General features: G+C 49.9%; 2 protein-coding genes across 2 annotated transcripts in view; both read right to left on the reverse strand.

The window, feature by feature from the left end:
- Positions 1-20,510, reverse strand: part of GABBR1 (gamma-aminobutyric acid type B receptor subunit 1) — a 39,776-nt gene extending 19,266 nt beyond the window's left edge. The window contains exons 1-5 of the mRNA XM_056867366.1: positions 20,244-20,510; positions 13,327-13,461; positions 12,202-12,372; positions 6,158-6,259; positions 1,548-1,613 (exon numbers count right to left, since the gene is read on the reverse strand). Of these exons, the coding sequence (XP_056723344.1) occupies positions 1,548-1,613; positions 6,158-6,259; positions 12,202-12,372; positions 13,327-13,461; positions 20,244-20,498 (729 nt within the window). The 5' untranslated portion in view covers positions 20,499-20,510. The remainder of the gene's footprint in view (positions 1-1,547; positions 1,614-6,157; positions 6,260-12,201; positions 12,373-13,326; positions 13,462-20,243) is intronic.
- Positions 20,511-20,517: 7 nt separating this feature from the next.
- LOC130474693 (gamma-aminobutyric acid type B receptor subunit 1-like) overlaps positions 20,518-26,795 on the reverse strand; it is a 50,666-nt gene continuing 44,388 nt past the window's right edge. The window contains exon 4 of the mRNA XM_056846395.1: positions 20,518-20,642. Within this exon, the coding sequence (XP_056702373.1) occupies positions 20,518-20,642 (125 nt within the window). The remainder of the gene's footprint in view (positions 20,643-26,795) is intronic.

Here is a 26,795-nt window from a genome sequence, read left to right on the forward strand (position 1 = left end):
CCCTCCCCATCCCAATGGCCTGATGAGGGCTGAGCATGTTTACTGCCCTCTGCAAGGCACCGAATGTTGAGGGCAGGTGAGCATCACTTAAAGGAAGAAACAAGGAAAATGAAGTAGAGTGGGGAATTTCGCCTGCCTAGCCCTTTAGCAGCTTAAGGTATCCTGTACAGGGAACTGGTGGAAGTTTCCCAGTGGTTTATCCCCTCCTGCCCGATCGGAGAATGGGAAAAGAGGTTTTTGTGTGTGTAAAGTGCCGTCAAGTCGCAGCCACCCCTTTTGGGGGTTTCATGGCAAAAGACTAACAGAGGTGGTTTGCCAGTGCCTTCCTCTGCACAGCAACCCTGGTATTCCTTGGTGGTCTCCCATCCAAATACTAACCAGGGTTGACCCTGGCTTAGCTTCTGAGATCTGACGAGATCAGGCTAGCCTGGGCCATCCAGGTCAGGGCATAAAAATGATTTAGGGGGTGCCTAAAACCAACTACTGAATTGGATTTCTGATTCATTCCTATCCAGGCCTTATGAAGCGGTGGCCTGAAAATGTTGAAAGTGAACAGAACAGAAAGGTAGGGAATACCAGCTAGGCATTATGGGAACTACCAGACTTTTTTTTCTTACTCCTGGCTATGTAGAAGAATGCCTACGCCAGCTCATGATTTCTCCCAGGAGCCTGCCCTCATTATTTTCTGAGAGGAAATCATGTGGTGGTTTGTCCCACTTTTCAAGCCACTCTATTTCTAATATGTGCGTGAGGCACCAGAACAGGTAGTGTCTCTCAGGACTAACTAAAGAAAAAATGTGTATAACAAAACCACAATTGACATTTTTAAAGGAAAAGAAGCTGGGGGGGGGATTGCAGTTTGGCATGAGGAAGCAGCAAACGGCTGGGTGCGTTTGTGTATGTGAGGAAGGAAAGGGAAGGGCCCATCACATACTAAGGGCCGGATGACAACCGAGCCAGGACACATAAGAACATAAGGAAGGCCATGCTGGATCAGACCAAGGTCCATCAAGTCTGTTCACACAACGGCCAACCAGGTGCCTCTAGGAAGCCCACAAACAAGACAACTGCAATAGCATTGTCCTGCCTGTGTTCCAAAGCACCTAATATAATAGACATGCACCTTTGATTCTGCAGAGTATAGATATGCATGATGACTAGCATCCATTTTTACTAATAGCCATGAATAGCCCTCTCCTCCATGAACATGTCCACTCCCCTCTTCAAGCCTTCCAAGTTGGCAGCCATCACCACATCCTGGGGCAGGGAGTCCCACAATTAAACTATGCACCGTGTGAAGAAATACTTCCTTTTATCTGTTTCGAATCTCTCACCCTCCAGCTTCAGCAGACAACCCAGCGCGTTCTAGTATTATGAGAAAGACACGCGCCAATCCCCGAGGAAGTGCCCAGCTGGGAAGCCCATTTAGTGGGCAACAACATGCCTCCAGGGGCCTGAGGCGGAAGGGATTGAACAATCACTCTCCCTGCACACACTGTCCCTCCCTGAGGGGCCTAACCAACAGTCCACCCTCTGAGCACACTCACCTCACAGAAGACCTTCCGTGCCTCAGTCTCATAGAAGAGCCCAACGATGATGCGGGCGTCCTGGCGCTGAAGGAAGGAAAGCGGGATCAGACGGGCCAGATGACATTTCCACAGAGACAGAGCGCTCCAAGCGCAATGAAATATTAACCACGGACATGTCAGCATTCGGTTTCTGCCTCACACAAGCACACACACCAGATGTATATACTTGTTTTCTACGTCTAACAGAATTCGACATTACTGAGGCGTGGAGGCAGAGGGTTCCAGATCGGATTAAGAAATTCTGCACGATCTACAAACAGGGGAGACACTCCACTATCCTCTCAGCTGGTCCCCCAGAAAACACCAGGGATCTGTATCTCACCCTTTCTCTCCCCAATATGTTCCCAACTGCAATGCACACAGGCAGCCTTGGATCAAGCGATGCACTGACGAACACACTCAAAACAAGAATTGCCCTCCCATAAATCCAGATGTACAATTTTCTGTCCATCTTCCCATAATCATGGACACACTTACTTGAGTACACTGCACACATGCACATGAGAGACAGTTATACGCAGGTTGCTTACACAGAAGTAGAAATGCCAGCCGCCTGACGGGACCTGGGGATCCCCTGGAATTACAGCTCATCTCCAGACTACACAGATCAGTTCCCCTGGAAAAAACGGATGCTCTGGAGGGTGGACTCCATGGTATTTTACCCCACTGAGCTCCCTTTCCTTTCCAGGTTGCACCCCCAGACCTCCACGAATTTCCCAACCTGGATCTGGCAACCCTACCCCCCATCCCCCGCTGGTGGCCAGGGGGGACCTGAGCTATGCCAAAACGTACTTTCATACACATAGTGTGTGTGGGGGGGGGGAGACACTTCCCCTTGTCTGGAGACCGTGGCAAATGTTAAAGACTGAGCTATTTTTAGCTACATGAATTTTGCTGGTTTCACTGTGACTGCCAAACAGATTTAATGCTGGCTGAAGAAGTCAATGTATATTGGTGAAAACGCTATACATCTGGAAGGCGTTCCCGGGCTCTGCTCTGAGCTTCGCTGGGCACTTTGTGCCACGATCTTGCATATTTCAAATGTTTGATACGTGGATTTGCAATTTGTGATCCAACTGAGACTGTTCATTGTTTGAGGCTTACAAGCCCCTTGTTTGTGGATTTCTCCGTCCTCCCTTGTAGGCTGCTGTTGTTTTGTGCTGATGTTTTATGTGGTCTTTGCTTATGTTGTTGTTAAAACTTTTGTTTGCACATTCCCATTACTGTTACAATGTTTGTATTGTCGTATAATTGTTGAAATATACCAATTGTTGTTCATTGAATTCTATTGAGTATATATTGGCTTAGTACTGGTTCTTCTTAGCAACTAACTTAGCAGTACTGGTGATATTTCATAACCTACTCTAGACCAGGCCTGACAATGACCCCAAGTATAGCTATAAGAAAAAAACACACCCTCTTTCTGTTCCCTGTTGCCCTGAACGTGTCACAGACATCTCTGTGTGGTTCACTGTAGAGGGAGCATAAGCAATGCTTGACTTGTCTCCCAGAATTCTTTGTTTCTGTCTTGCAGTATGAGAGTTATTAAACTGATAGACAGCAAGGTGGGCCAATATATCGATTCTGCGACACCATCACAGCACAACGAACCAACATGAGAACTGTCATGCTGAATCAAACCAAATATCCATCTAGGCCAACAGAGGAAACCAGATTCCCTTGAAAAAATCACAAGCAAGGGCATCTGGGTAGAAGAAGAGTTGGTTTTCATATGCCGACTTTCTCTACCACTTAAGGGAGACTCAAATCGGCTTACAATCACCTTCCCTTCCCCTCTCCACAACAGACACATTGTGAGGTAGGTGGGGTGGGGCTGAGAGAGCTCTAAGAGAGCTGTGACTTGCCCAAGGTCACCCAGCTGGCTTCGTGTGTAGGAGCTGGGAAACCAATCCAGTTCACCAGATTAGCCTCCGCCGCTCATGTGGAGGAGTGGGAAATCAAACTCGGTTCTCCAGATCACAGTTCCGTTATCTGGCTTGGGGACCCAATACTCAAGAGGTTTACTGCAGCTGCTTATCGAGGTTCTGTTTCATTATAACCATTAATAAATTTATCCTCTGTCAATGTGTCAATTAAGAAGCTATTCTAAGCTACTAGGACTACCCTGCCCTGACCTGGATGGCCCAGGCTAGCCTGATCTCGTCAGATCTCAGAAGCTAAGCAGGGTCAACCCTGGTTAGTATTTGGATGGGAGACCACCAAGGAATACCAGGGCTGCTGTGCAGAGGAAGGCACTGGCAAACCACCTCTGTTAGTCTCTTGCCATGAAAACCCCAAAAGGGGTGGCCGTAAGTCGGCTGCTACTTGACGGCACTTTACACACACACACAGGACTACCCTATCTTATGCACTGAGTTTAGGGTTGCCATCTTTGGGCTGGGAAATCCCTGGGGATTTTTGGGGTAGAGCCCAGGGAGGGCATTTTGGGAAAGTTTGGGGAAGGAAAGGACTTCAGCAGAGTATAATGCCACAGAGCCCACCCTCCAAAGCAGCCATTTTCTCCAGGGAAACTGATTTTGGACATCTGGAGGTCAATTTTAATAGTGGGAGATCTACAGGTGCCACGTGGAGGTTGGCAACCCTGAGTTCCGTTATGCATTGTGTGAAGAAAAGGTTTTTTTTGCTTCTCCTGAACCTATTGTTATTTACACTGGTGCATTCTGCGGTCAGAAAAACCCAGCTCAGAAATTTGCACGTCGGATGCACTGGAGAGACAGCCTCTTGTTTTTTTGTGCTGAACTTGTGCTGATGAAACCAGCGTTTCATCAATGATTAATAAGCCACATTGTGCCTGGTTATCTGATACCATGATTATTAACTAGCAAGTCACCCAGAGACGATGCTGTTCTCCTGCGGGGAGTGCCGTATGTGTACTCTGGCTTCACAGGATCCCAAATCTATGGACAGCAGGCAGCAGCACACCGGGAGCGATAGGAGCATTTTCGGCCCAGCCAAAACTGAGTTCCACAGTCCTGGTTTTCTCCCAAATCCTCATATAAGAATGGAAATAAGCCACGTGATTCTGGGCTCTGCCGCCAGACGCCTACGGCAACTTCAGCCTCCTGCCAAAGAAATGGCTGCGGCTGATGATGTCATGGTGCTGGTGGCGGTGGCTCTCCCCTGGACAGAAGGATGGGAGTCTGCCCAAATATTAGCCACCAGAATACATAAGAACATAAGAACATAAGAAAGGCCCTGCTGGATCAGACCAAAGCCCATCAAGTCCAGCAGTCTGCTCACACAGTGGCCAACCAGGTGCCTCTAGGAAGCCACTAACAAGACGACTGTAGCAGCACCATCCTGCCCGTGTTCCACCGCACCCAATATAATAGGCATGATCCTCTGATACTAGAGAGAACAGGTATGCAGCATGACCAGCATCCATTCCAACTAATAGCCATGAATACCCCTTTCCTCCATGAACACCTCCACTCCCCTCTTAAAGCCCTCCAAGCTGGCAGCCATCACCACATCCTGGGGCAGGGAGTTCCAGCAATTTAACTATGCATTGTGTGAAAAAATACTTCCTTTTATCTGTCTTGAATCTCTCACCCTCCAGCTTTAGCAGATGACCCCGTGTTCTAGTATTATGGGAGAAGGAGAAGAACTTCTCCCTGTCCACTCTCTCCAAACCATGCATAATTTTGTAGACCTCTATAAATGCCAGGCCCTGCAATCAGCAGAAGGCGGTGGCTGCAATGGGTGAGTGACTGGCGGCACGTAAGAGCCTTTTGTGGCTGGGAGTACAATGCAAAGAGAAGGCGGGCACCGAAAGCTGGTTCTCCCTCCGGTCACCACGACTTGTACATGTGCCCAGGGTGAGCCGCTAGCAGTATTACCCTTTTAGAGGGTAATACAGGATGCCAGGAAGACCATCACACATGAATGCTTAGCACAGCAGGGATGCGCCATGCACACGAATTGAAAACTGCACCCCCATTCCCTGCTCACCCACCCTGCTCCAAATCGCAAAACCTTCAAGTGACCAAAATATGCTCCATCAAAATGTCATCGATATTTCTCCCCCCACCATTGCCTGATGACCCTATGCTGAATTCTAAAGGCCAGCCCAAAAAAATCACTTTGGAAGGGTATTTGCGTTTGGACTTCGGGAAATCTACAGTAAGTAAAAAACTTCTATAACAGGGAGACAAGAATACCTTTTCTCTCCCAGCAAACAAGAATACTTCTTTTACACCTTTCTTCCACACCTGATGCATAGGTGACATGAATCAGAGGACCCCTCAGCAGGATTGCCAGATCCCTCTTTGCCACTGGTGGGAGTTTTTTGGGGCAGAGCCTGAGGAGGATGGGGTTTGGGGAGGGGAGGGACTTAAATGCCATAGAGCCCAATTGCCAAAGTGGCCATTTTCTCCAGGGGAACTGATCTCTATTGGCTGGAGATCAGTTGTAATAGCAGGAGATCTCCAGCTAGTACCTGGAGGTTGGCAACCCTACCCCTCAGTGGGCCTTGCAGACTGTAATGGGAAACAAGGGAAGACCGCCCCCCACACACAATCAATCACAGCCAGGTGCATTTCTCTCACCTTGAGATTCTTGACAGGCACAGTAGGGTCCGAGAAGAAGCTCTGACGGAAGGTGATTTCAATGCCGGCCTCTTTGACTCGTTCCTCAAGGTCATCCAAGGTCTGTGGGAAGACAGAAGGAGGCATCATGACAGCATAGAAAAAGAAGAGTTGGTTTTTATATGCCAACTTTCTCTACCGCTTAAGGGAGAATTAAACCGGCTTACAGTCTCCTTCCCTTCCCCTCCCCACAACAAACACCCTGTAAGGTAGGTGGGACTGAGAGAGTGTAATTAGCCCAAGGTCACCCAGCTGTCTTCATAGGTAGGAGTGGGAAAATGAACCCGGTTCACCAGATCAGACTCCACCGCTCCAAACCATCGCTCTTAACCACTACACCATGCTGGCTCTAGCAATAGGCAACGTGAATTCATTTTGGGAGCCATGCTCAAGTAAGGGGGACCTCATAGTTAAGAGTTAGTTGGGGTTTTTTAAAGCCCGGGTATCAAGAAAATGCAACATTACAATAAACTTCACTTTTCATTTGTGAAAAATTTCTGGTCCCCTTGACCATGAAGATAAAACTTGAAAATGTGGAGGAGCACTCAGTAAAATCTCAGAAATGCGTGTGTGTGTCCCATTTTTCATGGGACCGGAGCTCTGTATACCCTGACAGAAAATGTGTACTGATCTTAAGCGCAGAATATACCTGCCCCAAGGTAACATGTGCTTTTGGTTTAGTGGCAAAGGTCATGCATAGAGGCAGGATTTGGATTCAGAGTGAATGTTGGGGTGAAAGTGCACTGGGGACAGAATTAAACCCTCTCTTCCTTCCTGCCCTGTGTGTCCCCCAATCCAAATAGGAGCCCTGGTGATTGCATTTTTAAAACAATGGAAGAATCCAACCATGGATCTTCTGTTGTCTTACCTGTTTTGAAGGAATGGATAGGACAACATTTCTAAAGAAAAGCAGAAGACCCCCCTCTATGACCTAAGCCCTTCATCGTTTCTTGCAGCCATAAGGACTAGACGCTTGGGCCACAATCCTACATCAAGACTTCAATGGACTTCAAATCAATGACACTGAGTGTACTTAAATCCACGACAGACTGTGACTAGAAAGGTATGAAGCCACCTTATGTACGCGGCTAGAAAAATGGTCCATCTAGCTTGGTCTACTATGAATGTCGCTTAAGAAGAAGAGTTGGTTTTTATATGCCGATTTTCTCTACCACTTAAGGCAGAATCAAACCAGCTTATAATTGCCTTCCCTTCCCCTCCCACAACAGATACCCTATGAGATAGGTGGGGCTGAGAGAGCTCTTAATAGAACTGTGACTAGCGCAAGGTCACCCAACTGGCTTCATGTGTAGGAGTGGAGAAACCAACCCGGTTCACCAGATTAGTGTCCGCCGCTCATGTGGAGGTGTGGGGAATCAAACCCGGTTCTCCAGATCAGAGTCCACCACTCCGAACCACTGCTCTTAACCACTACACACCTGAGATCCTTTAAGGGCAGAAGCTGAGGAGCGGGGACCTCTTGGGAGCAAAGTACAGGTACTATTACTGAGCCAAAGTGACCACAGAGACACCACACACATCCCTGGATTGTGCCCCGGTTCTGCAGGAACCACGCGATTTGTTAAAAGCCACACTGCATCCCACAGGGCAACTCCGGTCATTTTCATTCCCAAAAGACTCTGGTTAGGGACTAAGACTTGGGTTAGACCAAGAGTTAAAGAACATGATTTAGCAACTGGAAGAATTGCTGAGCCCTGAGGGAGACGGTGGAAATGTACCATGATGAGAAGGAGGGCTATGGCCATTTGCCGATCACGGTGCATACAAAAATAGCCTCATTTGCTTAACATTTGCATTAATGTGACGGACATTGGGAACACAGCTGGCTAGAAAGGCTCCACTTCTCCCCAAGTATCATTTGTGCAATTTTCCCTTGTCTGAAACTACAAATGGCAGTTCTTCTTAGGACTTCTTGGAGAGAAGTAGCACTTAACTGAGATCTCAGATGACATTTATTAAGATTCAGCAGGGAGAAAAAAGGCCTCTCAAATGTGCATCTGAAATAGACAGCACTCCAGTGGCATACTAATGGCATCCCGTCCCTTCCTTCTGTTGCCTTATTTCTCTTTCCTAACCAACCCCTTCCTCTATTCCACCATCTCCTCTGCTGTCTAGCTTCAGAATGTGAGCTCCTTGGGACAGGGAACTGAGGTTTTGCTCTTTTTTGGGAGGGGGGCATATATTACTCTTTGGAGCACTTTGGATAGCCATGTTGGTCTGAAGCAGAAGATTCAAGATTCAAGCCCAGTAGGACCTTAGAGACCAACAATATTTCCAGAGTATGTTTGTGGGCTTCCTAGAGGCACCTGGTTGGCTACTGTGTGAACAGACTGCTGGACTTGATGGGCCTTGGTCTGATCCAGCAGGGCCTTTCTTATGTTCTTATATGAAGCTTTCGGGAGTCAGAGCTCCCTTTGTCAGAGCTTTGACTCTTGCAAGCTTATATGATGAACATCTTGTTGGTGTCTAAGGTGCTACTGGAATCAAATGTTGCTCTTTAAAGCACTGTCTACATTGAAAGTCAGTATAACCACACTACTATGAACATGCCTAACATTAAGTCAGGACATTGGCCCATCTGGCTCAGTATCTTATGCTCTTTTTGGCATCAGCTCAAGAGGTTACAGGTAAATAGGCTCTTTCTCAGTACCTGCCGCCGAACATCCTTCTACTGGAGATGCCAAGGACTGAACCTGGGAACCTTCTGTACGCAAAGCAGCTGCTCTGTCTCTAAAATATAGCCATTCTCTGCATTTTTTGTTGTGGTTTATACAGGTCAAGTTGGTCACTTGTGCAGTAGTTCATCCTTATCATACGTAATGTTTACATTGGTCATGACTGGGATTACAGCCTTCGCTCTCAGGATTCTAGCATGGAACTCCAGGTGGTGAGCTCCCCATCATTGGCAGTCTTCAAGCCACGGCTCGACAAACACTTGTCTGGGATGTTCTAGGCCAGGGGTGTCAAACTCAATTGTTACAAGGGCTGGACATGACATAAATGTCACTTGGTTAGGCCAGGCCAGGCCTTGCCAGCCCAGATTCAGAGTGGAGGGGAGTGGCTGCCTCGCGGGCCAGATAAGAGCTCTCAAGAGGCTGGATCCGGCCTGCGGGCCTTATGCTTGACACCCCTGCTCTAGGATGATCCTGCATTGAGCAGGGGGTTGGACTAGATGGCCTGTATGGCCCCTTCCAACTCTATGATTTCTCTGACCTCAGGTATCACAGACAACCATGAATGCCATGTTGCCCAACTGTTTGCAGGATAAAGGGTTGATTGTTAGAGTTAATTAATAATACTATGAACAGGATTTTGTTTTCCTGTTAAATTGAACAGGAACAAGAAGTTAACTAACGTTTAGAGTGGATGGAGGACACAAGGCCCTTGCATTGTGTGAGCTATACATTTTGAAATCCCGCTGAAGGCTGGGGGTGGGGGATTCACCAAATCAGTTCCATTAGACTTAACAACCCCTTCTGATCTTTTAATCAGGACTGAGACCATGTAATGCGCGCTGGGGAAACAAACACTAATCTCCTATCAACCTCGTGTTTGCCCATGGAATAAATCAGCATGTATAATTTCTTCGGAGGACAGGATGTTAGTTCATGCCAATTTGAAACCTTCTGGCATGGAAACTGGTGATAAAGAGCAAGGAAAGAAGATAGAAACAGCTCGTTGAGTAAGAATGAGGAAGGGGTGTGGAGTCACAATAGGCAAACGAGCCCTTCTCTGTTCGTCAGAAGCACTTCCAAGGTCACCTTTCTTTTCCCAGACTTCAACAGAGACTGCTTGCCCACTTATCACATTTTTTTTTCTTGGAAACCAGGAGGGCTAGCATCACGGGAATGCTGTTTTTTCAAGAAACAAGCAAGCAAACTGGGAATTCACAGATTCTCAAGAAGCCAAAGTTTGCGTCAGATAACATGTTCTGTACAGGAAGGTGCACAAAACAAAAAGAGGCTCAGCCAAACAATCGCAGAAGAATCCTCTAGCCACCTAGCCCACCAGGACGCTATGCCGATGGCTAATTAGTCCATCGTTTATCAGTGTGTAGCCCATCATTATACAGGCCGATGTGTATCTGGCAGGTTAGCCTGTATATTTCAAAAAGGGGGGGTATAGCACCTCTCGGTGTTCCCTGTGGGATCCCAGCAAGACCGGGGGGGTCTGGCACACTTTCAAGGACAGAGGACAATCTGTGCCTTCAAAAGCAGCATCTTACATATCTGCATTGTAATGAATAGCAGCCATTTATTTAGATGGTGGGGGAAATAAAGGGGTTCACCTAGGGACACTGTTGTTATCAGGGCAAAGCTGTCCCAGCCAAGGCAAGGGGCAAGTTTAGCAGGCAAGGGGCAAGTTTAGCCACCTCTCAACTCTGCCCAGGTTGCTCCCCATGTATTTGGTCATCTGGGGAACTGGCGGGGCTAAAGAATCACAGAGGGAGTACCGTAATTGACTGTGCAAGCCCCCCCTCCCATGGCACAACAATGTGCCACTGCTCAGCTCGGGGGGGGGGGGCAGGAATAAGCCACTTCCTGCTCACCGAGTCCTGAGTCTCAGAAAGCTATCACTGCAGCACAGTTTTACTTATTTACAGAATTTATATCCCATCCTTTCTGCAATTACCCTACAGCAGGAAGCAGAACAGGACAGAAGTGTGTGTTAAGTGCCGTCAAGTCGCTTCCGACTTATGGCAACCTTATGAATTAATGTCCTCCAAAACGTCCTCTCGTTAACAGCCTTGCTCAGGCCTTGCAAACTGAGGGCCGTGGGTTCCTTTATAGAGTCAATCCATCTCATGTTGGGAGAGTCGGGCTGATGGGGAATGGGGGTGGGTGGGCATGCATACCTTAAGCAGTCAAGGGCACTGCCCCTTTCACAGGTGCAATTTTTCTGAGAGGTGGGGAAGGGTTTACGAGGATCGGAAGAGATCCTTTTCCTCTGATCTTAATGCATCAACCACTCCCACACTCTTTTCCCTCCAAAAGGGTCAGAGCCCTTAAAAGGGTGTAGCGTCCTGGAGTTAGGGGATGCCGTGAGGCAAGAATACCCCAATATTCATCCTTCTCCCTAGGACACTTTAAGCAGTGCTCCGGCATAACAATTCCTTTTCATTCTCCCTTTCTCTCTCCCCCCCACTCCCACTAACAGTTAACAGCCCTCAATATTCTATTGGGGGCAATGAACATGCTCACTCCTTGTCAAACTTGTTTTTAAATAGTGTTCCTTTCCTGTTTTAAAAGTTAATAAGGTACTGTTATTCTGCACTTAACACACACACACACACACACACTATACCCTGCCAGAAATGTTGCTAGTCTTTAAGGTGCTACTGGACTCTTGCTCTTTTCTATGGCTAGTGACAGCCTAACAAGGCTTCCATCGTGACACATTATTCTGCATACCAGGGCAGTCCCTGGCATATGCAGAACCCCCTGCCTCATGCATGGGTGGCCTCGTTTCACCGTTTCGCTGGTAGTCACAGGACTACCCAGAACACTATTAGAAGAAGAAGAAAAGGAGTTGGTTTTCATATGCCAACTTTCTCTACCACTTAAGGAAGAATCAAACCGGATTACAATCACCTTCCCTCCCCCTCCCCACAACAGACACCCTGAAAGGTAGGCATGACTGAGAGTGTGTGACTAGCCCAAGGTCACCCAGCTGGCTTTGTGTGTAGGAGTGGGGAAACAAATCCAGTTCACCAGATTAGCCTCCGCCGCTCATGTGGAGGAGTGGGGAATCAAACCCTGTTCTCCAGATCAGAGTCCACCGCTCCAAACCACTGCTCTTAACCTCTACACCATGCTGGAATGATAGAATGCAAGGACAGTTGATAAACCCCCTGGGTTAGGGTTGGCGTTACTAATTATAGGGCTGAGAGCCAGTGCTCTGACTACAACTCAGGGGCCTGCTGGACATTACAGAATGCCTGAAAGATAACTGTTGAGGACAGCTTCAGGTAAGGGGCTCCATACCGAGGTGAAGACCTCTGTGGTCTGCTGGATGGTGGCAATCTTGGTCCAGCCCCACTTTTTGAAGAGCTGCACGCGGGTGGGGTTGTGGAGAGTGGCCGAGGGATGCGTGCGGAAGAAGGTGGGGAAACGCTGGCGATTGGAGAGCGCTGGCGAGCTGGAGCCGTAGGACAGCTGGAAGGAAAGAGGCACAGCTAAGAAAGGAAAAGGCTGAGATACACACAATGAGCCCTGCTCAGTCAGACCAGGGGTCCATCCAGACCAGCGTCTGGTTTCCTATAGCGGCCAGCTAGGTGCTTCCAAAAGACCATGGCATAAAGAAAACAGTAGTACGGTTGGCCTCCCCTCACTTTGGGATCAAGATTTCCCACGTGCCTTTCTCCTTGTCCCATTCATACAAGCCTGGTCCTGAGGTTCTAGATATACTCTAGTCCTAGAGCCACATGAATATGTGAAGCTGCCTTACATTGAATCAGACCCTTGGTCCATCAAAGTCTACTCAGACCAGCAGCAGCTCTTCAGGGTCTCAGGCAGAGGTCTTGCACATCACCTACCTGCCTAGTCCCTTTAACTGGAGATGCCGGGGATTGAACCTGGGACCTTCTGCATGCCAGGCAGATGCTCTACCCCTGAGCAACAGCCCCTCCACAAAAATAAAGGCACATGAACATGAGTCAGACTGCTGCTTTACTGGGGTCGGTATTTTCTACTCTGACTGGCAGCACCTCTTGGACAGAGGTCTTTCACATCACCTATTAATTGATTATTTAACTGGCGATGGCTGGGATTGAACGTGGGACTTTCTGTATGCAAACCATGCACTCTACCACTAAGCCACGGCCTCTGCCTTTCAGGCCTGCTTCATCCCCTCCCTATTCCAGGACTTAATTTTGAAACTGCACTATGCCAGGGCTGAGTTTCCAGGCTGGTTTACTCTGGAAAACCCTAAGAGGCTGTACTAAAAGCACTGAGAGAATTCTGCATATGCTCCCAGACGTTCTCATCACACTATTCCAGGAATGAAATACTTCGCATCACTGAGCTCTGACTCCAGTCAAGACTTGTGCGTCCCATGCCCTCCACTGACACTGCATATGCATGCATACACACAACATGAGAGGTGCTCACCACAATGAGGTTCCACATGCGCGCAGCCTCAGCCACCAGGGTGGAAACACTGCTGCAGCCCGGCAAAAGGACAATCTTGATGGGGTCATTGTAGAGCAGCTCGTACAAGAATTTGGTGGCCACGCCCGGCTCGCACTGCAGGGGTGAGACAACTTGATGAATCACATTCCAAGGACAGCAAAGTATCCCTGACTTCCCCCAATCCCACACCCTTCCCACTCAGAACACATCCAGACGTTCCTAGAAAAAGGGCTTCAAGGCAACCGCTCTTTCTACTGCTTGTTATTAATTTTGGAGCCAACTGCACAGCAAGTTGAGGGAGCCAGTATGGTGTAGTGGTTAAGAGCGGTGGTTTGGAGTGGTGGACTCTGATCTGGAGAACCGGGTTTGATTCCTCACCCCTTCACGTGAGCGGGGGAGGCTAACCTGGTGAACTGGGTTGGTTTCCCCACTCCTACACACGAAGCCAGCTGGGTGACCTTGGGCTAGTCACAGTTCTGTTAAGAGCTCTCTCAGCCCCACCTATCTCACAGGGTGTCTGCTGTGGGGAGGGGAAGGGAAGGGGATTGTAAGCCGGTTTGATTCTTCCTTAAGTGGTGGAGAAAGTCGGCATATTAAAAACAACTCTTATTCTTCTTCAAGTACTGTATAGAACACAGTGGCAGTCTACATTAGGAAGAAAAAGAAGAGTTGGTTTTTATATGCCAGCTTTCTCTACCACTTAAGGGAGAATCAAACCGGCTTACAATCACCTTCCCCTCCCCACAACAGACACCCTGCAAGGTAGATGAGAGTTTGGAGAGAGCTGTGACTAGCCCAGGGTCACCCATCTGTCTTCGTGTGTAGGAGTGGGGAAACCAATCCAGTTCGCCAGATTAGCCTCTGCCGCTCGTATGGAGGAGTGGGGAATCAAACCCGGTTCTCCAGATCAGAGTCCACCACTCCAAACCACTGCTCTTAACTGCTACACCACGTTGACAGGAATGAAAGGAGAGGACAGAGCTTATCAAACAGGTAGCATAGAAGAGACATGGAAGATTCTGACGGCCATGGAAATGCAGGCATGGTGAAGTGCAATGAGACGCAGAAGAATCTGCTAGCAGTGTGGGGAGGAAGGAGGTATCTTGATGAGTAGTGACAAAAAGGTACACCATGGAGCCAGCCACACATTTGTTTATTTATTATGTTCCTATCCCCACCTTTCTTCCATTAAAGAGCTTCAGGTGGCATGCATGGATTTTCCCAGGCAGTCTCCCAGCCAGACATCAACTAAACCTAGGCTCTAGCTTCGGCAAGTTGACCTCATCAGGTGCCTTCTGTCTGCGCACTGTGGCTATTATTCCCTTTCCCAAATGGATGGCTACCCTCCCCTAACTCTTGTCCATGAAGAAAAAATTAGTAACGCGGAACTATGCAAATCCCTGGTTGCCTAAACACATGAACACATGAAGCTGCCTTCTACTGAATCAGACCCTCGGTCCATCCAAGTCAGTATTGTCTACTAAGACCGGCAGCGGCTCTCCAGGGTCTCAGGCAGAGGTCTTTCACATCACCTACATGCCTAGTCCCCTTTAACTGGAGATGCCGGGGATTGAACCTGGGACCTTCTGCATGCCAAGCAGATGCTCTACCACTGAGCCATAGCCCCTCCCTAAGCCCAGTCCTGAAGAATGGGACTAGAACTGTTTGGCCAGGATCCTTATCCTATCCTGTTCTAATCAAGGATACTGCTCAGATATTGACTCCAGCAGAGGTGAGAAGACTCCTTGCAGTTCAGTCACCTCCCACATAGCCAGTATGCAATGGGACAGAATACACAAAAGGTCATTGCCTTGATGAAGCAGACCAAAGAAGAATGTGCCGTCAACATCCGGAACACATGAACGCATGAAGCTGCCTTATACTGAATCAGACTCTTGGTCCATCAAAGTCAGTATTGTCTACTCAGGCTGGCAACGGCTCTCCAGGGTCTCAGGCAGAGGTCTTTCACATCACTTACTTGCCTAGTCCCTTTAGCTGGAGATGCCAGGGATTGAACCTGGGACCTTCTGCATGCCAAGCAGATGCTCTACCACTGAGCCACAGCCCCTTGCCTTAATCCCTTGGTGCTTGCACCTTTACCTACCTTTTACAGCTATTCTGAAAGATCTATTCTGGCTTGCTGTGTGTTTATGGGCTTAGTATATGGTGCTGGATTTTACCTGTAGAGTCCTTCATGATCTGGAACCCTCATAACTGAAGGAGCACCTTTCCCAGTATGTACCTGTACTCAACTTTTATTCTTCCCAGCCCCTTCTCCCTTCAGTTTGAGGAGGTACATACATCAATCAGCCCATTCCAGAGCACTTGCTGTAATGGCTCCAACAATCTGGAACAATCAGGCAGAGGTCTTTCACATCACCTACTTGCCTGGTCCCTTTAACTGGAGATGCCGGGGATTGAACCTGGGACCTTCTGCATGCCAAGCAGAGGAGCTACCACGGCCCCTCCCCTGTCAGGGCTTGGGAACTAAGCAGGGTCGGCCACAGTCAGCACTTGGATGGGAGACCACCACGGAAGATGAGTGGGTCGCTACACAGAGCAGACCAAAAGGGCTCATCTAATACGGGACATATTTCCCAAAGAGTGGCCAGCCAGATGCTTCATCCCATAGACTCAACAGCAGGGCATGAAGGGAGATTATTACCCTCCCCCTGTTTGTCCCCAGCATCTGCTACTGGAGATGCTGACTGGAAAGATGGAGATTCCATTCTTAGCTGTCATGGCTAATAGCTTGGGGCGGGGGACGGGACAGCAGAAGGCAGCCCTCGGCACAGAACAGATGATCTGTTGGCTTTCCCAACAGCGGGTAAGGGTGCTTGTGCCAACAGAGCTGTCAATTTACCCATCCACCCCCCAGAGACCGCGAAACCCCTTTTTATGCCTCTCCTTCGATCTTAAGATAGCCCCTGCCTCCCCACACCCCGCCTGACCCCCTGCCCGGCTGTCTCTCTCTCTCTGGACCAACGTGCCAGCCACCCCACCCTCCGCTCTCCCACCTCCTTGCCAACACTGCTCCTGGCTGTGCGCCGCCACCGCAAGGGGATGATGAATTATTCAGGGCATCGCCGCCCGGGAAAGAGGATCAGTTTCCATGGCAACCCAATCAGCAGGCGCTGCCACGGCAACCTGTGAGCACCAGGGAGCGGGGCTTCAATGGGGGGGAACAAAGGGAACGTGGGGTAGGGGGGTGACTAGGAGGCACAGAGCAGCGAAGGAGGGAGCGCGAGAAAAAGAGCAGGCGCGGCACAGAAGGGGTGTACGCTTGTGTGGGAGGAGGGACAGACAACCAGATAGACTGACGGACCAGATTGAGGCTATGATTGATGGACAGGTGGCTGGATTCAGGGACAGAAAGAAAGCTGGGGAGGGGGAGTTGGGCAGAGACGGAGAAGAAAAAGAAGTGTTCTTGGAAACAGTCGCCTAGGACAAGGGAATAAAGCCAGGCACGTGGAGCGGGGGGGGGGGGAATGACATGTTTTGCTTTGTGGATAAGGCACCTTGAGAAATACTGGGATGAGGAAGCAAAGGAATGTGGGTAAAAGAAGATGCGTAGAGCACGGACAGCTGGGAATATGGAAGGATGCAGAAGTTGAGATTCAGGGAATGAATACGGGAGACAGCCAGATAGAAAACAGGGAGCACGTGTTTTCACGAGGGTGGAAATACTGAAAGGTGGACTCAAGAATCAGCTAGCCAAAGTCAGTACAAGGGTTTAAAGGGCAGGCATGTGCAGCGAAACTTGAGCATTTTGTGTTGCAGTGCGGATAATCCTTGTAGCCCCCCAACCCACAATCACTGTTACTGTTGAACTGGCCCAGTGCGAATGCAACCAATCCTCAGGCATCTGCCACCGAAAAAGGGAAGAAGGCGAGTAACTTCTGAGCAAAGACCGCAAAGAGTTCCCATGTTCACCTGCCAACTCTGGAAGGAAAATGTGGTTTAACTTCCTGCCATGGGGAGGCCAGGAACTGTGCCTGGACAGCCTTCCCATCCTAGCGGTGAAAGCCTGCAGCTGTGTTCAAGGCTAGAAGGCCACAGACGTCACCTCTTCCCTGACAATGCCTGGCTGTGAGGGCGTTCTTTGAGCACCTTCCAGTCCTCACCCTTGGTTTCTTCCATCGTTCTTGTCCACAGAACATTCTGATACCGGTCACACGGAGTTAAATGATGCTCTGAACCATCACGGGGAAATCAGAAAACCAGGAGCCACAAGCTGAGTCTGAGCCCAAGGGTTGGACGGTGCGCCAAATGGTAGGAATTGGAGACCCATCAGAATTTATGGGGAAAGGCAGGCATGCAAGAGATGGTCACAGAGCAGGTACAATAATGCCACGGGAATGATGGTGGAAAGGAGGAAAACAAATAAGGGGGAATATGGCGGGGGGGGGGGGCATTGACAGTACAACCACCATGCGGTTCATCTTCCGAATCCAGTCTGACAGAATTGTGGTCATATTCTGAGGACATGGCTGGTGGCGAAGACCTGACCTCTCCGTCCTGTGGCCACATTTGCCGCTGAAGGGGATTATGAGGCCCGTTCTCAATCAGTCACATCAAAGGCATTGACAAAATGCGACTTTGAGAGAGCTTTCATCTTTTATGCACTTCTATCCCTGACTTGACATACCTCAGACCCCCTTCACTGCACTCCCCTTCCAGACAAACACATCTCTCTCTCTCTCCCCGCCCCCCCAAGGACGCATGAACACCTGATGGCAGCCCACGGGGTCAGGAATTTGGGTCTGTGATCCTGGCTCAAACTGAATAGCAGTGCTAATGAAAGGGACTCTGTGACCCCCCCCCTTCTCTCTTGGCAGGACTGTGTCATCAAACTGTCTATTTATTACATCTTTTATCCCACCTCTCTAGAGTGGCCTACGTGGTTTCATGTCAACAGTGCCCATCTGCCCAGGCCTACAGCCCTAGAAAGAACTTTTCAGTCAGACTCTAGAAAGGACCAGCCAGGCAGGTCGGAGGGGATGGTGGTCTAACGGTGACTGCCCACCTCCTTCATGTCACTGCAACAATGAAGCCACTTCACCCACCTCTCACCCTTAGGCAGCTGACGGGCTGACATTTAGTGTTACCTCCATAGAAGCAATTTGGTATCGAAAAGGCTGTGGCAGTCCCCGTCGCAAACCCATCCTTTAGGCTAGTCCATATTACCAGCAAGAAATCCCCACACAGATAATAGGGTAAACAGCCCTTTAACATCCCCCTCCTTACTAGCGCTCTCCAAAATCCTACCTCCCAAACCCACTGCCCTTCTCGGCTACTGTCCCCTCATGTTCACTCTCCCAGTTCTTGATACAGGCATTAAAAAAGTGCTCCTTGACCCTCTGTCCATCCACGCCTCACTCTTTTGAGCATTTGATTCAAAGTCTCTATGCGACTCTCCCTAGCGATCCCTCCCCCCTCCCCAGATGTTCCTATCAGCTCATGTTCTGATCATGCTCTCAAACTGTTCTCGGGCCGTACGACCCCCTCCCTTCATACTTTCGGTGGCACCCCTCCTCCTGCATCCCTTTCTGCTTCGCTTTCACCTTGCTGTCACGTTGGCTCAGAGTAACCCTTGCCAGAACAACTCTGCAACTCCATTTTCCTCAGTCCTCACCTTTTAGCCCTCAGGGAGGGTGCCTCTGTCTTGACCGGGAGACCCCCGTTACCCCTCTCACCCCTGCATTGCCAAAGCCCCACCCCTACCCCGCTTCCAAGGTCATGTCATCCCTCCATCCCTTCTTCACATGAACACATGAAACTGCCTTATACCTAATCACCTTATACCAAACCCTGGTCCATCAAAGTCAGTATTGTCTACGCAGACCGGCAGCGGCTCTCCAGGGTCTCAGGCAGAGGTCTTTCCCATCATCTACTCGCCTGGTCCCTTTAACTGGAGATGCCTGTGACTGAACCTTGGGACCTTCTGCATGACAAGCAGATGCTCTGCCACAGAGCTACAGCCCTTACCCGCTGTGGCATAGAAGAGCAGAGCATCCTTGAGGAGAGAAGCAACCCCTCACCCACCCCACCCCATCCACGGCCGGAGCTCTCGAAGCCCCTTCGGCTGTCTTGTCTATCGCTGAGTCTCTGTATTATCCTTGGGGACCAGGACAAGTGGGGCGCAGAGCAAACCACCTCCAAAGTGTTTGTGTGGCCAGTCATTCCCTCACCTGGCTGCGCTTGTGGCCACCAGGAACAACATTCCCACTCAGGCTCCCCAGCTCTGCAGCTAACCCCCTCCCTCTTGTAACAGTGCCCCCCTCCCCAAAAAACCCCTTCACAGCTCTCACATGAACACATGGAGCTGCCTTATACTGAATCAGACCCCTTGTCCATCCAAGTCAGGATTGTCTACTCAGACCAGCAGCAGCTCTCCAGGATCTCAGGCTGAGGTCTTTCACATCGCCACCTGCCTAGTCCCTTGAACTGGAGATGCTGGGGATTGAACCTGGGACCTTCTGCATGCCAAGCAGAGGCGCTACCACGGCCCCTCCCCTGTCAGGGCTTGGGAGCTAAGCAGGGTGGGCCACAGTCAGCACTTGGATGGAAGACCACCACGGAAGATGAGTGGGTCGCTACGCAGAGCAGACCAAAAAGGCTCATCTAATACGGGACATATTTCCCAAAGAGTGGCCAGCCAGATGCTTCATCCCAGGCTGAGGTCTTTCCCATCACCCACCTGCCTAGTCCCTTGAACTGGAGATGCTGGGGATTGAACCTGGGACCCTTCTGCACCCAAGCACTGAGCCACGGCCCCTCCCCAATCTCCTCCCCCAACACCCCTTGACTCGGGTGCCTCCCCCCCCCCCCGCATCCCTCCTTATTCCCCGGGCGAAGGCGAGTGCGAGCGGAGGGGAGAGGGGGGGGTCTCTCACCTCGCTGTCGCGGGGGTCGAGGCGCAGCTCGTAGTCGGGCAGGATGTCCCTGCGGCTGTTGACGTCCTCGAGGGCCATCTGGGCGGCGGGCAGGCAGGCCTGGCCCCCGGGCCAGCCGCCGGTCATGGGGAAGAGCGCGCCGATGTGCAGCCTCTTCTTGCCTGCGCCCAGCGGGGGAGAGAGCAAGAGCCAGCCCGTGAGCACCAGCAGGGCCGCCTGGGGGCCCCCGGCGGGGCGAGGGCCGGGCAGGGCCATGGGGCGGCCGGGCCGGGGGTCAGGGGCAGAAGCGCGGCGGCTGCTGCTGCTGCTGCAGGAGGCGGCGGCGGCCGGGGTGCGCGGCTGCACTGCGCGGCGGCGGCGCCGGAGCCGGCTCCTCCATGGCGCTGCCCGGCGTCGGTGCTGCAGTGAGTGAGCGAGCGAGCGAGAGGGGGGGGGGGAAGGAGGGGGCGGGTCCAGGGGGCGGGGGGCTTGCAGCCAGCCCACCGCGCCACCCCGAGCCCAGGGGAGGAAGGGAAGCAGCAGGGCCGGGGCCAGTCGGTTTTTGCCCCCCCCCCCAAACTTTTTTTGGGGGGGGTGTTGGAATTAAAGCTGGGCAGTGAAGAAAGCGGGTGGGAAGAAAATAGGCCCGGGCCAGTCATTTTTTGCCCCCCACCCAGGCCAGGCTGACCGCTTGTGCTCACCAATATCGCAATGCAGATGTCTTGTAGGGGAGAAAAAAAGAAAAGAGCAAAACTTTTTTGGGGGGGGGTGTTGGAATTAAAGCTGGGCAGTGAAGAAAGCGGGTGGGAAGAAAATAGGCCGGGGCCAGTCATTTTTTGCCCCCCACCCAGGCCAGGCTGACTGCTTGTGCTCACCAATATCTCAACGCAGCCCCCCCCCCCCCGGCCAGGCTGACTGTGCTCACCAATATCTCAATACAGATGTCTTGTAGGGGAGAAAAAAAAGAAAAGCGCAAAACTTTTTAGGGGGGTGTTAGAATTAAAGCTGGGCAGTGAAGAAAGCGGGTGGGAAGAAAATAGGCCCAGGCCAGTCATTTTTGCCCCCCCCCCCAGGCCAGGCTGACTACTTGCGCTCGCCAATATCTAAACGCAGATGTCTTGTAGGGGAGAAAAAAAGAAAAGAGCAAAACTTTTTTTGGGGGGGGTGTTAGAATTAAAGCTGGGCAGTGAAGAAAGCGGGTGGGAAGAAAATAGGCCGGGGCCAGTCATTTTTTGCCCCCCCAGGCCAGGCCAGGCTGACTGCTTGTGCTCACCAATATCTCAACACAGATGTCTTGTAGGGGAGAAAAAAAGAGAAGCACAAAACTTTTTAGGGGGGTGTTAGAATTAAAGCTGGGCAGTGAAGAAAGCGGGTGGGAAGAAAATAGGCCGGGGCCAGTCATTTTTTGCCCCCCACCCAGGCCAGGCTGACTGCTTGTGCTCACCAATATCTCAACGCAGCCCCCCCCCCCCGGCCAGGCTGACTGTGCTCACCAATATCTCAATACAGATGTCTTGTAGGGGAGAAAAAAAGAAAAGCGCAAAACTTTTTAGGGGGGGTGTTAGAATTAAAGCTGGGCAGTGAAGAAAGCGGGTGGGAAGAAAATAGGCCGGGGCCAGTCATTTTTTGCCCCCCCCCCCCCCCCAGGCCAGGCTGACTGCTTGTGCTCACCAATATCTCAACACAGATGTCTTGTAGGGGAGAAAAAAAGAGAAGCACAAAACTTTTTAGGGGGGTGTTAGAATTAAAGCTGGGCAGTGAAGAAAGCGGATGGGAAGAAAATAGGCCGGGGCCAGTCATTTTTTGTCCCCCCCCCCCAGGCCAGGCCGACTGCTTGTGCTCACCAATATCTCAACGCAGATGTCTTGTAGGGGAGAAAAAAAGAAAAGTGCAAAACCTTTTTGGGGTGTGTGTGTTAGAATTAAAGCTGGGCAGTGAAGAAAGCGGATAGGAAGAAAATAGGCCGGGGCCAGTCATTTTTTGCCCCCCCCCCCAGGACAGGCTGACCGCTTGTGCTCACCAATATCTCAACGCAGATGTCTTGTAGGGGAGAAAAAAAGAAAAGCGCAAAACTTTTTAGGGGGGTGTTAGAATTAAAGCTGGGCAGTGAAGAAAGCAAGTGGGAAGAAAATAGGCCGGGGCCAGTCATTTTTTGCCCCCCCAGGCCAGGCTGACTGCTTGTGCTCACCAATATCTCAATGCAGCCCCCCCCCCCCCAGGCCAGGCTGACTGTGCTCACCAATATCTCAATACAGATGTCTTGTAGGGGAGAAAAAAAGAAAAGCGCAAAACTTTTTAGGGGGGGGTGTTAGAATTAAAGCTGGGCAGTGAAGAAAGCGGATGGGAAGAAAATAGGCCGGGGCCAGTCATTTTTTGCCCCCCCCCCCCCCCAGGCCAGGCCGACTGCTTGTGCTCACCAATATCTCAACGCAGATGTCTTGTAGGGGAGAAAAAAAGAAAAGTCCAAAACCTTTTTGGGGTGTGTGTGTTAGAATTAAAGCTGGCCAGTGAAGAAAGCGGATAGGAAGAAAATAGGCCGGGGCCAGTCATTTTTTGCCCCCCCCCCCCCCCAGGACAGGCTGACTGCTTGTGCTCACCAATATCTCAACGCAGATGTCTTGTAGGGGAGAAAAAAAGAAAAGTGCAAAACTTTTTAGGGGGGTGTTAGAATTAAAGCTGGGCAGTGAAGAAAGCGGATGGGAAGAAAATAGGCCGGGGCCAGTCGTTTTTTGCCTCCCCAGGCCAGGCCAGGCTGACTACCTGTGCTCACCAATATTTCAACATAGATGTAGGGGAGAAAAAAAGAAAAGCGCAAAACTTTTTAGGGGGTGTTAGAATTAAAGCTGGGCAGTGTATGTCTATGCTCTGTATTGCGTGTATTGTAACACCCCTGACCAGAGGTTATAAATGTTGCCATCTTTTGTTCTGGTGTGTGAATTTACCTGCATGTTTGAGGTAAACACACCCGACTGCATTTATTTTGGCCTCAATAAACAGATCTTTATCTTCCAACCTCCGACTGTATTGCTGATCATTGGCTGCTAAGTAATACAGGAGCACTTCAATAGGAAGACAATAGATTGGTTCTTTGGTTCTTGTAGGTTATCCGGGCTGTGTAACTGTGGTCTTGGTATTTTCTTTCCTGATGTTTCGCCAGCAGCTGTGGCAGGCAACTTCAGAGGAGTGACACTGAAGGACAGTGTCTCTCGGTGTCAAGTGTGTAGGAAGAGTAATATATAGTCAGAAAGGGGTTGGGTTTGAGCTGAATCATTGTCCTGCAAAAAGTATCAAAAAGTATCAAAAGTGATTCAGCTCAAACCCAACCCCTTTCTGACTATATATTACTCTTCCTACACACTTGACACTGAGAGACACTGTCCTTCAGTGTCACTCCTCTCAAGATGCCTGCCACAGCTGCTGGCGAAACGTCAGGAAAGAAAATACCAAGACCACAGTCACACAGCCCGGATAACCTACAAGAACCAATGAACTCTGACCGTGAAAGCCTTCCACAATAGATTGATTCTTGTAGGTTATCCTGGCTGTGTGACCGTGGTCTTGGTCACACAGCCCGGATAACCTACGAGAACCAATGAACTTTGACCGTGAAAGCCTTCGACAAGAAAATAGATTCCTTTGAAAATGTAGCTTTGGAGGAGAGTGTTACGGATTCCGTGGACTGCCAAAAAAACAAAAACAAATCAGTGGGTTCTAGATCAAATCAAGCCTGAACTGACCCTAGAAGCGAAAATGACTAAACTGAGGCTCTCGTATTTTGGTCACGTCATGAGATGACAAGAGTCACTGGAAAAGACAGTCATGCTAGGAAAAGTTGAGGGCAGCAGGAAAAGAGGAAGACCCAACAAGAGATGGATTGACTCAATAAAGGAAGCCACGGCCTTCAATTTGCAGGATCTGAGCAAGGCTGTCAAAGATAGGACACTTTGGAGGACTTTCATTCATAGGGTCGCCATGAGTCGGAAGCGACTTGATGGCACTTAACACACACACAACATAATTCATTGACTCTGTAAAGGAAGCCACGGCCCTCAATTTGCAAGATCTGAGCAAGGCTGTTAAGGATAGGATACTTTGAAGGGCATTGATTCATAGGGTCGCCATGAGTTGGAAACGACTTGACGGCACTTCACACACACACACACATAATTAATTACATTCTATAGCACTGTTGGGGTACTTATCTTAAAATAAAATAAAATATATAAATTATCCGTTGCATTTCCCCCCCAAGTTTAAACTGTGCCCCTCAGGCCACTTCTGCGCCCCTCTGAGGTCTGCGCCCTAGGCCTAGTTCGCCTAATGTTAGCACTGGCCCTGGGAAGCAGTGGCGGACTGGCCAGGGTGTCAGCTTGCCCGATGGCAAGTGGGCCCTGTGGGCCCCTGATGACGTGGGGCCCTCTTAAACATTAGGCAATATGTTAGAAAATGTTGATGACCTTTTAGTCGCTTGAAAATATATAATAGAAGGGCAACAAAGACGGTGAGGGGACTGGAGACCAGGTCCTATGAGGAAAGGTTGAAGGAGCTGGGTATGGTTATCCTGGAGAGGAGAAGACTGAGGGGTAATATGATAACCATCTTCAAGTATTTGAAGGGCTGTCATATAGACAGGGCTGGTGCCAGTCATTTTTGCACCCTAGGCAAGGCTAACTACTTGTGCCCTCCCCCACAATTGCTAACCAATATTTAAAAACAGATATCTTGTAGAAAAAAAATAAAAGCAAAAAACTTTTTAGGGGGCGCCTAGTTTGCCTAATGGTAGCACCGGCCCTGGGAAGCAGTGGCGGACTGGCCAGAGTGTTAGCTTGCCCGATGGCAAGTGGGCCCTGTGGGCCCCTGATGAAGTGGGGGCCCTTAAACATTAGGCGATATGTTACAAATGTTAATGACCTTTTAGTCGCTTGAAAATATAACAGAAGGGCAACAAAGACGGTGAGGGGTCTAGAGACCAAGTCCTGTGAGGAAAGGTTGAAGGAGCTGGGTATGTTTAGCCTGGAGAGGAGAAGACTGAGAGGGGATATGAGAACCATCGTCAAGTCTTGAAGGGCTGTCATGTAGAGGAGGGTGCTGCCAAGTTGTTTTCTGTTGCCCCAGAGGTCAGACCAGAACTAACGGGTTGAAATTCAATCAAAAGAGTTTCCATCTAGACACCAGGAAGAATTTTTTAACAGTTAGAGCGGTTCCTCAGTGGAACAGGCTTCCTCGGGAGGTGGTGAGCTCTCCTTCCCCGGAGGTTTTTAAGCAGAGGCTAGATGGCCATCTGTCAGCAGTGCTGATTCTATGACCTTAAGCAGATGATGAGAGGGAAGGCATCTTGGCCATCTTCTGGTCCCTGAGGGTGTGTGTGTGGGGGGTGGGGAGGTAGTTTCCTGCATTGTGCAGGTGGTTGGACTAGATGACCCTGGTGGTCCCTTCCAACTCTACGATTCTATGATTCTATGATGTGATTCTAAGTTCCATACTATTACTGTATGCAACTAAAATTTTAATTGTACCCTTTTCCCACTTACGTATTTTTTTGAAAATTTTATTTATTTCTTATAAAAATAAATAAATGATAGCCTTAGGCCCCTTTGTCTCCTGGCAACCAATATTTTTAGACCCAGTCTGCCACTGAGGGGAAGGGAGGGACGCCCCGGGGAAGGGGGGGGAGAAGAAAGTGCTGGCGTTGCAGGGGGGAGTGAACGGAGGGGTGGAGGCACCTGGGGATAGAGGGAGAGCTGGCAAGATGCTTGTGCGTGTGTTGAGTGCCATCAAGTCGCTTCGAACTCAGGGCGACCCTATGAATCAAAGTCCTCCCAAATGTCCTATCATTGACAGCCTTGCTCAGGTCTTGCAAACTGAGGGCCGTGGCTTCCTTTATTGAGTCGATCCATCTCTTGTTGGGTCTTCCTCTGGCAGGATACTTGGCTACTAGTAAAAATGGATACTAGTCATGATGCATCCCTGTTCTCTCCAGTATTGGAGGAGCATGCCTAATATATTGGGTGCTGCTGCAGTTGTCTTGTTTGTGGGCTTCCTAGAGGCACCTGGCTGGCCACTGTGTGAACAGACTGCTGCACTTGATGGGCTTTGGTCTGACCCAGCAGGGCTTTTCTTATGTTCTTAGATAGAGTGGGAAATAGAGGGACGGAGGAAAGAAAGACTGGGCAACAAGGGTTAAAGGGGAGCAAGTGAAAGGGGAGGTTTTGACTTGGGTTTGCCACTTTCTAGACACACGTTTCCCTTATCCGAATTCTCAGAACTCAAAAATAAGCCCCCCATGCAGAGTTTTGAGAACTCGGTTCAGGAAAACATGCATGTAGGGAGCGGCAAAGCCACAGCAAAACCTCTCATGCCCAAATGGCCCTAGAGAAATGGCTTCTGGGAAAATATGGTAGCGAGAGAGAAGGAAAGAGCAAGTATGGTTGAAGAGATGGCCAAAGGATGGGAAAGGTGGTGGGAAATGGACAAGTGGTAGAGAAGCAGAGAGGGAGAGAGAGAGAAGAATGATGAAAGGGACCCTGATGGGCATAAAAACATAAGAACATAAGAAAAGCCCTACTGGATCAG

Source organism: Euleptes europaea, chromosome 1 (assembly GCF_029931775.1).
Source record: "Euleptes europaea isolate rEulEur1 chromosome 1, rEulEur1.hap1, whole genome shotgun sequence".
Classification (NCBI taxonomy): Eukaryota; Metazoa; Chordata; class Lepidosauria; order Squamata; family Sphaerodactylidae; genus Euleptes; species Euleptes europaea.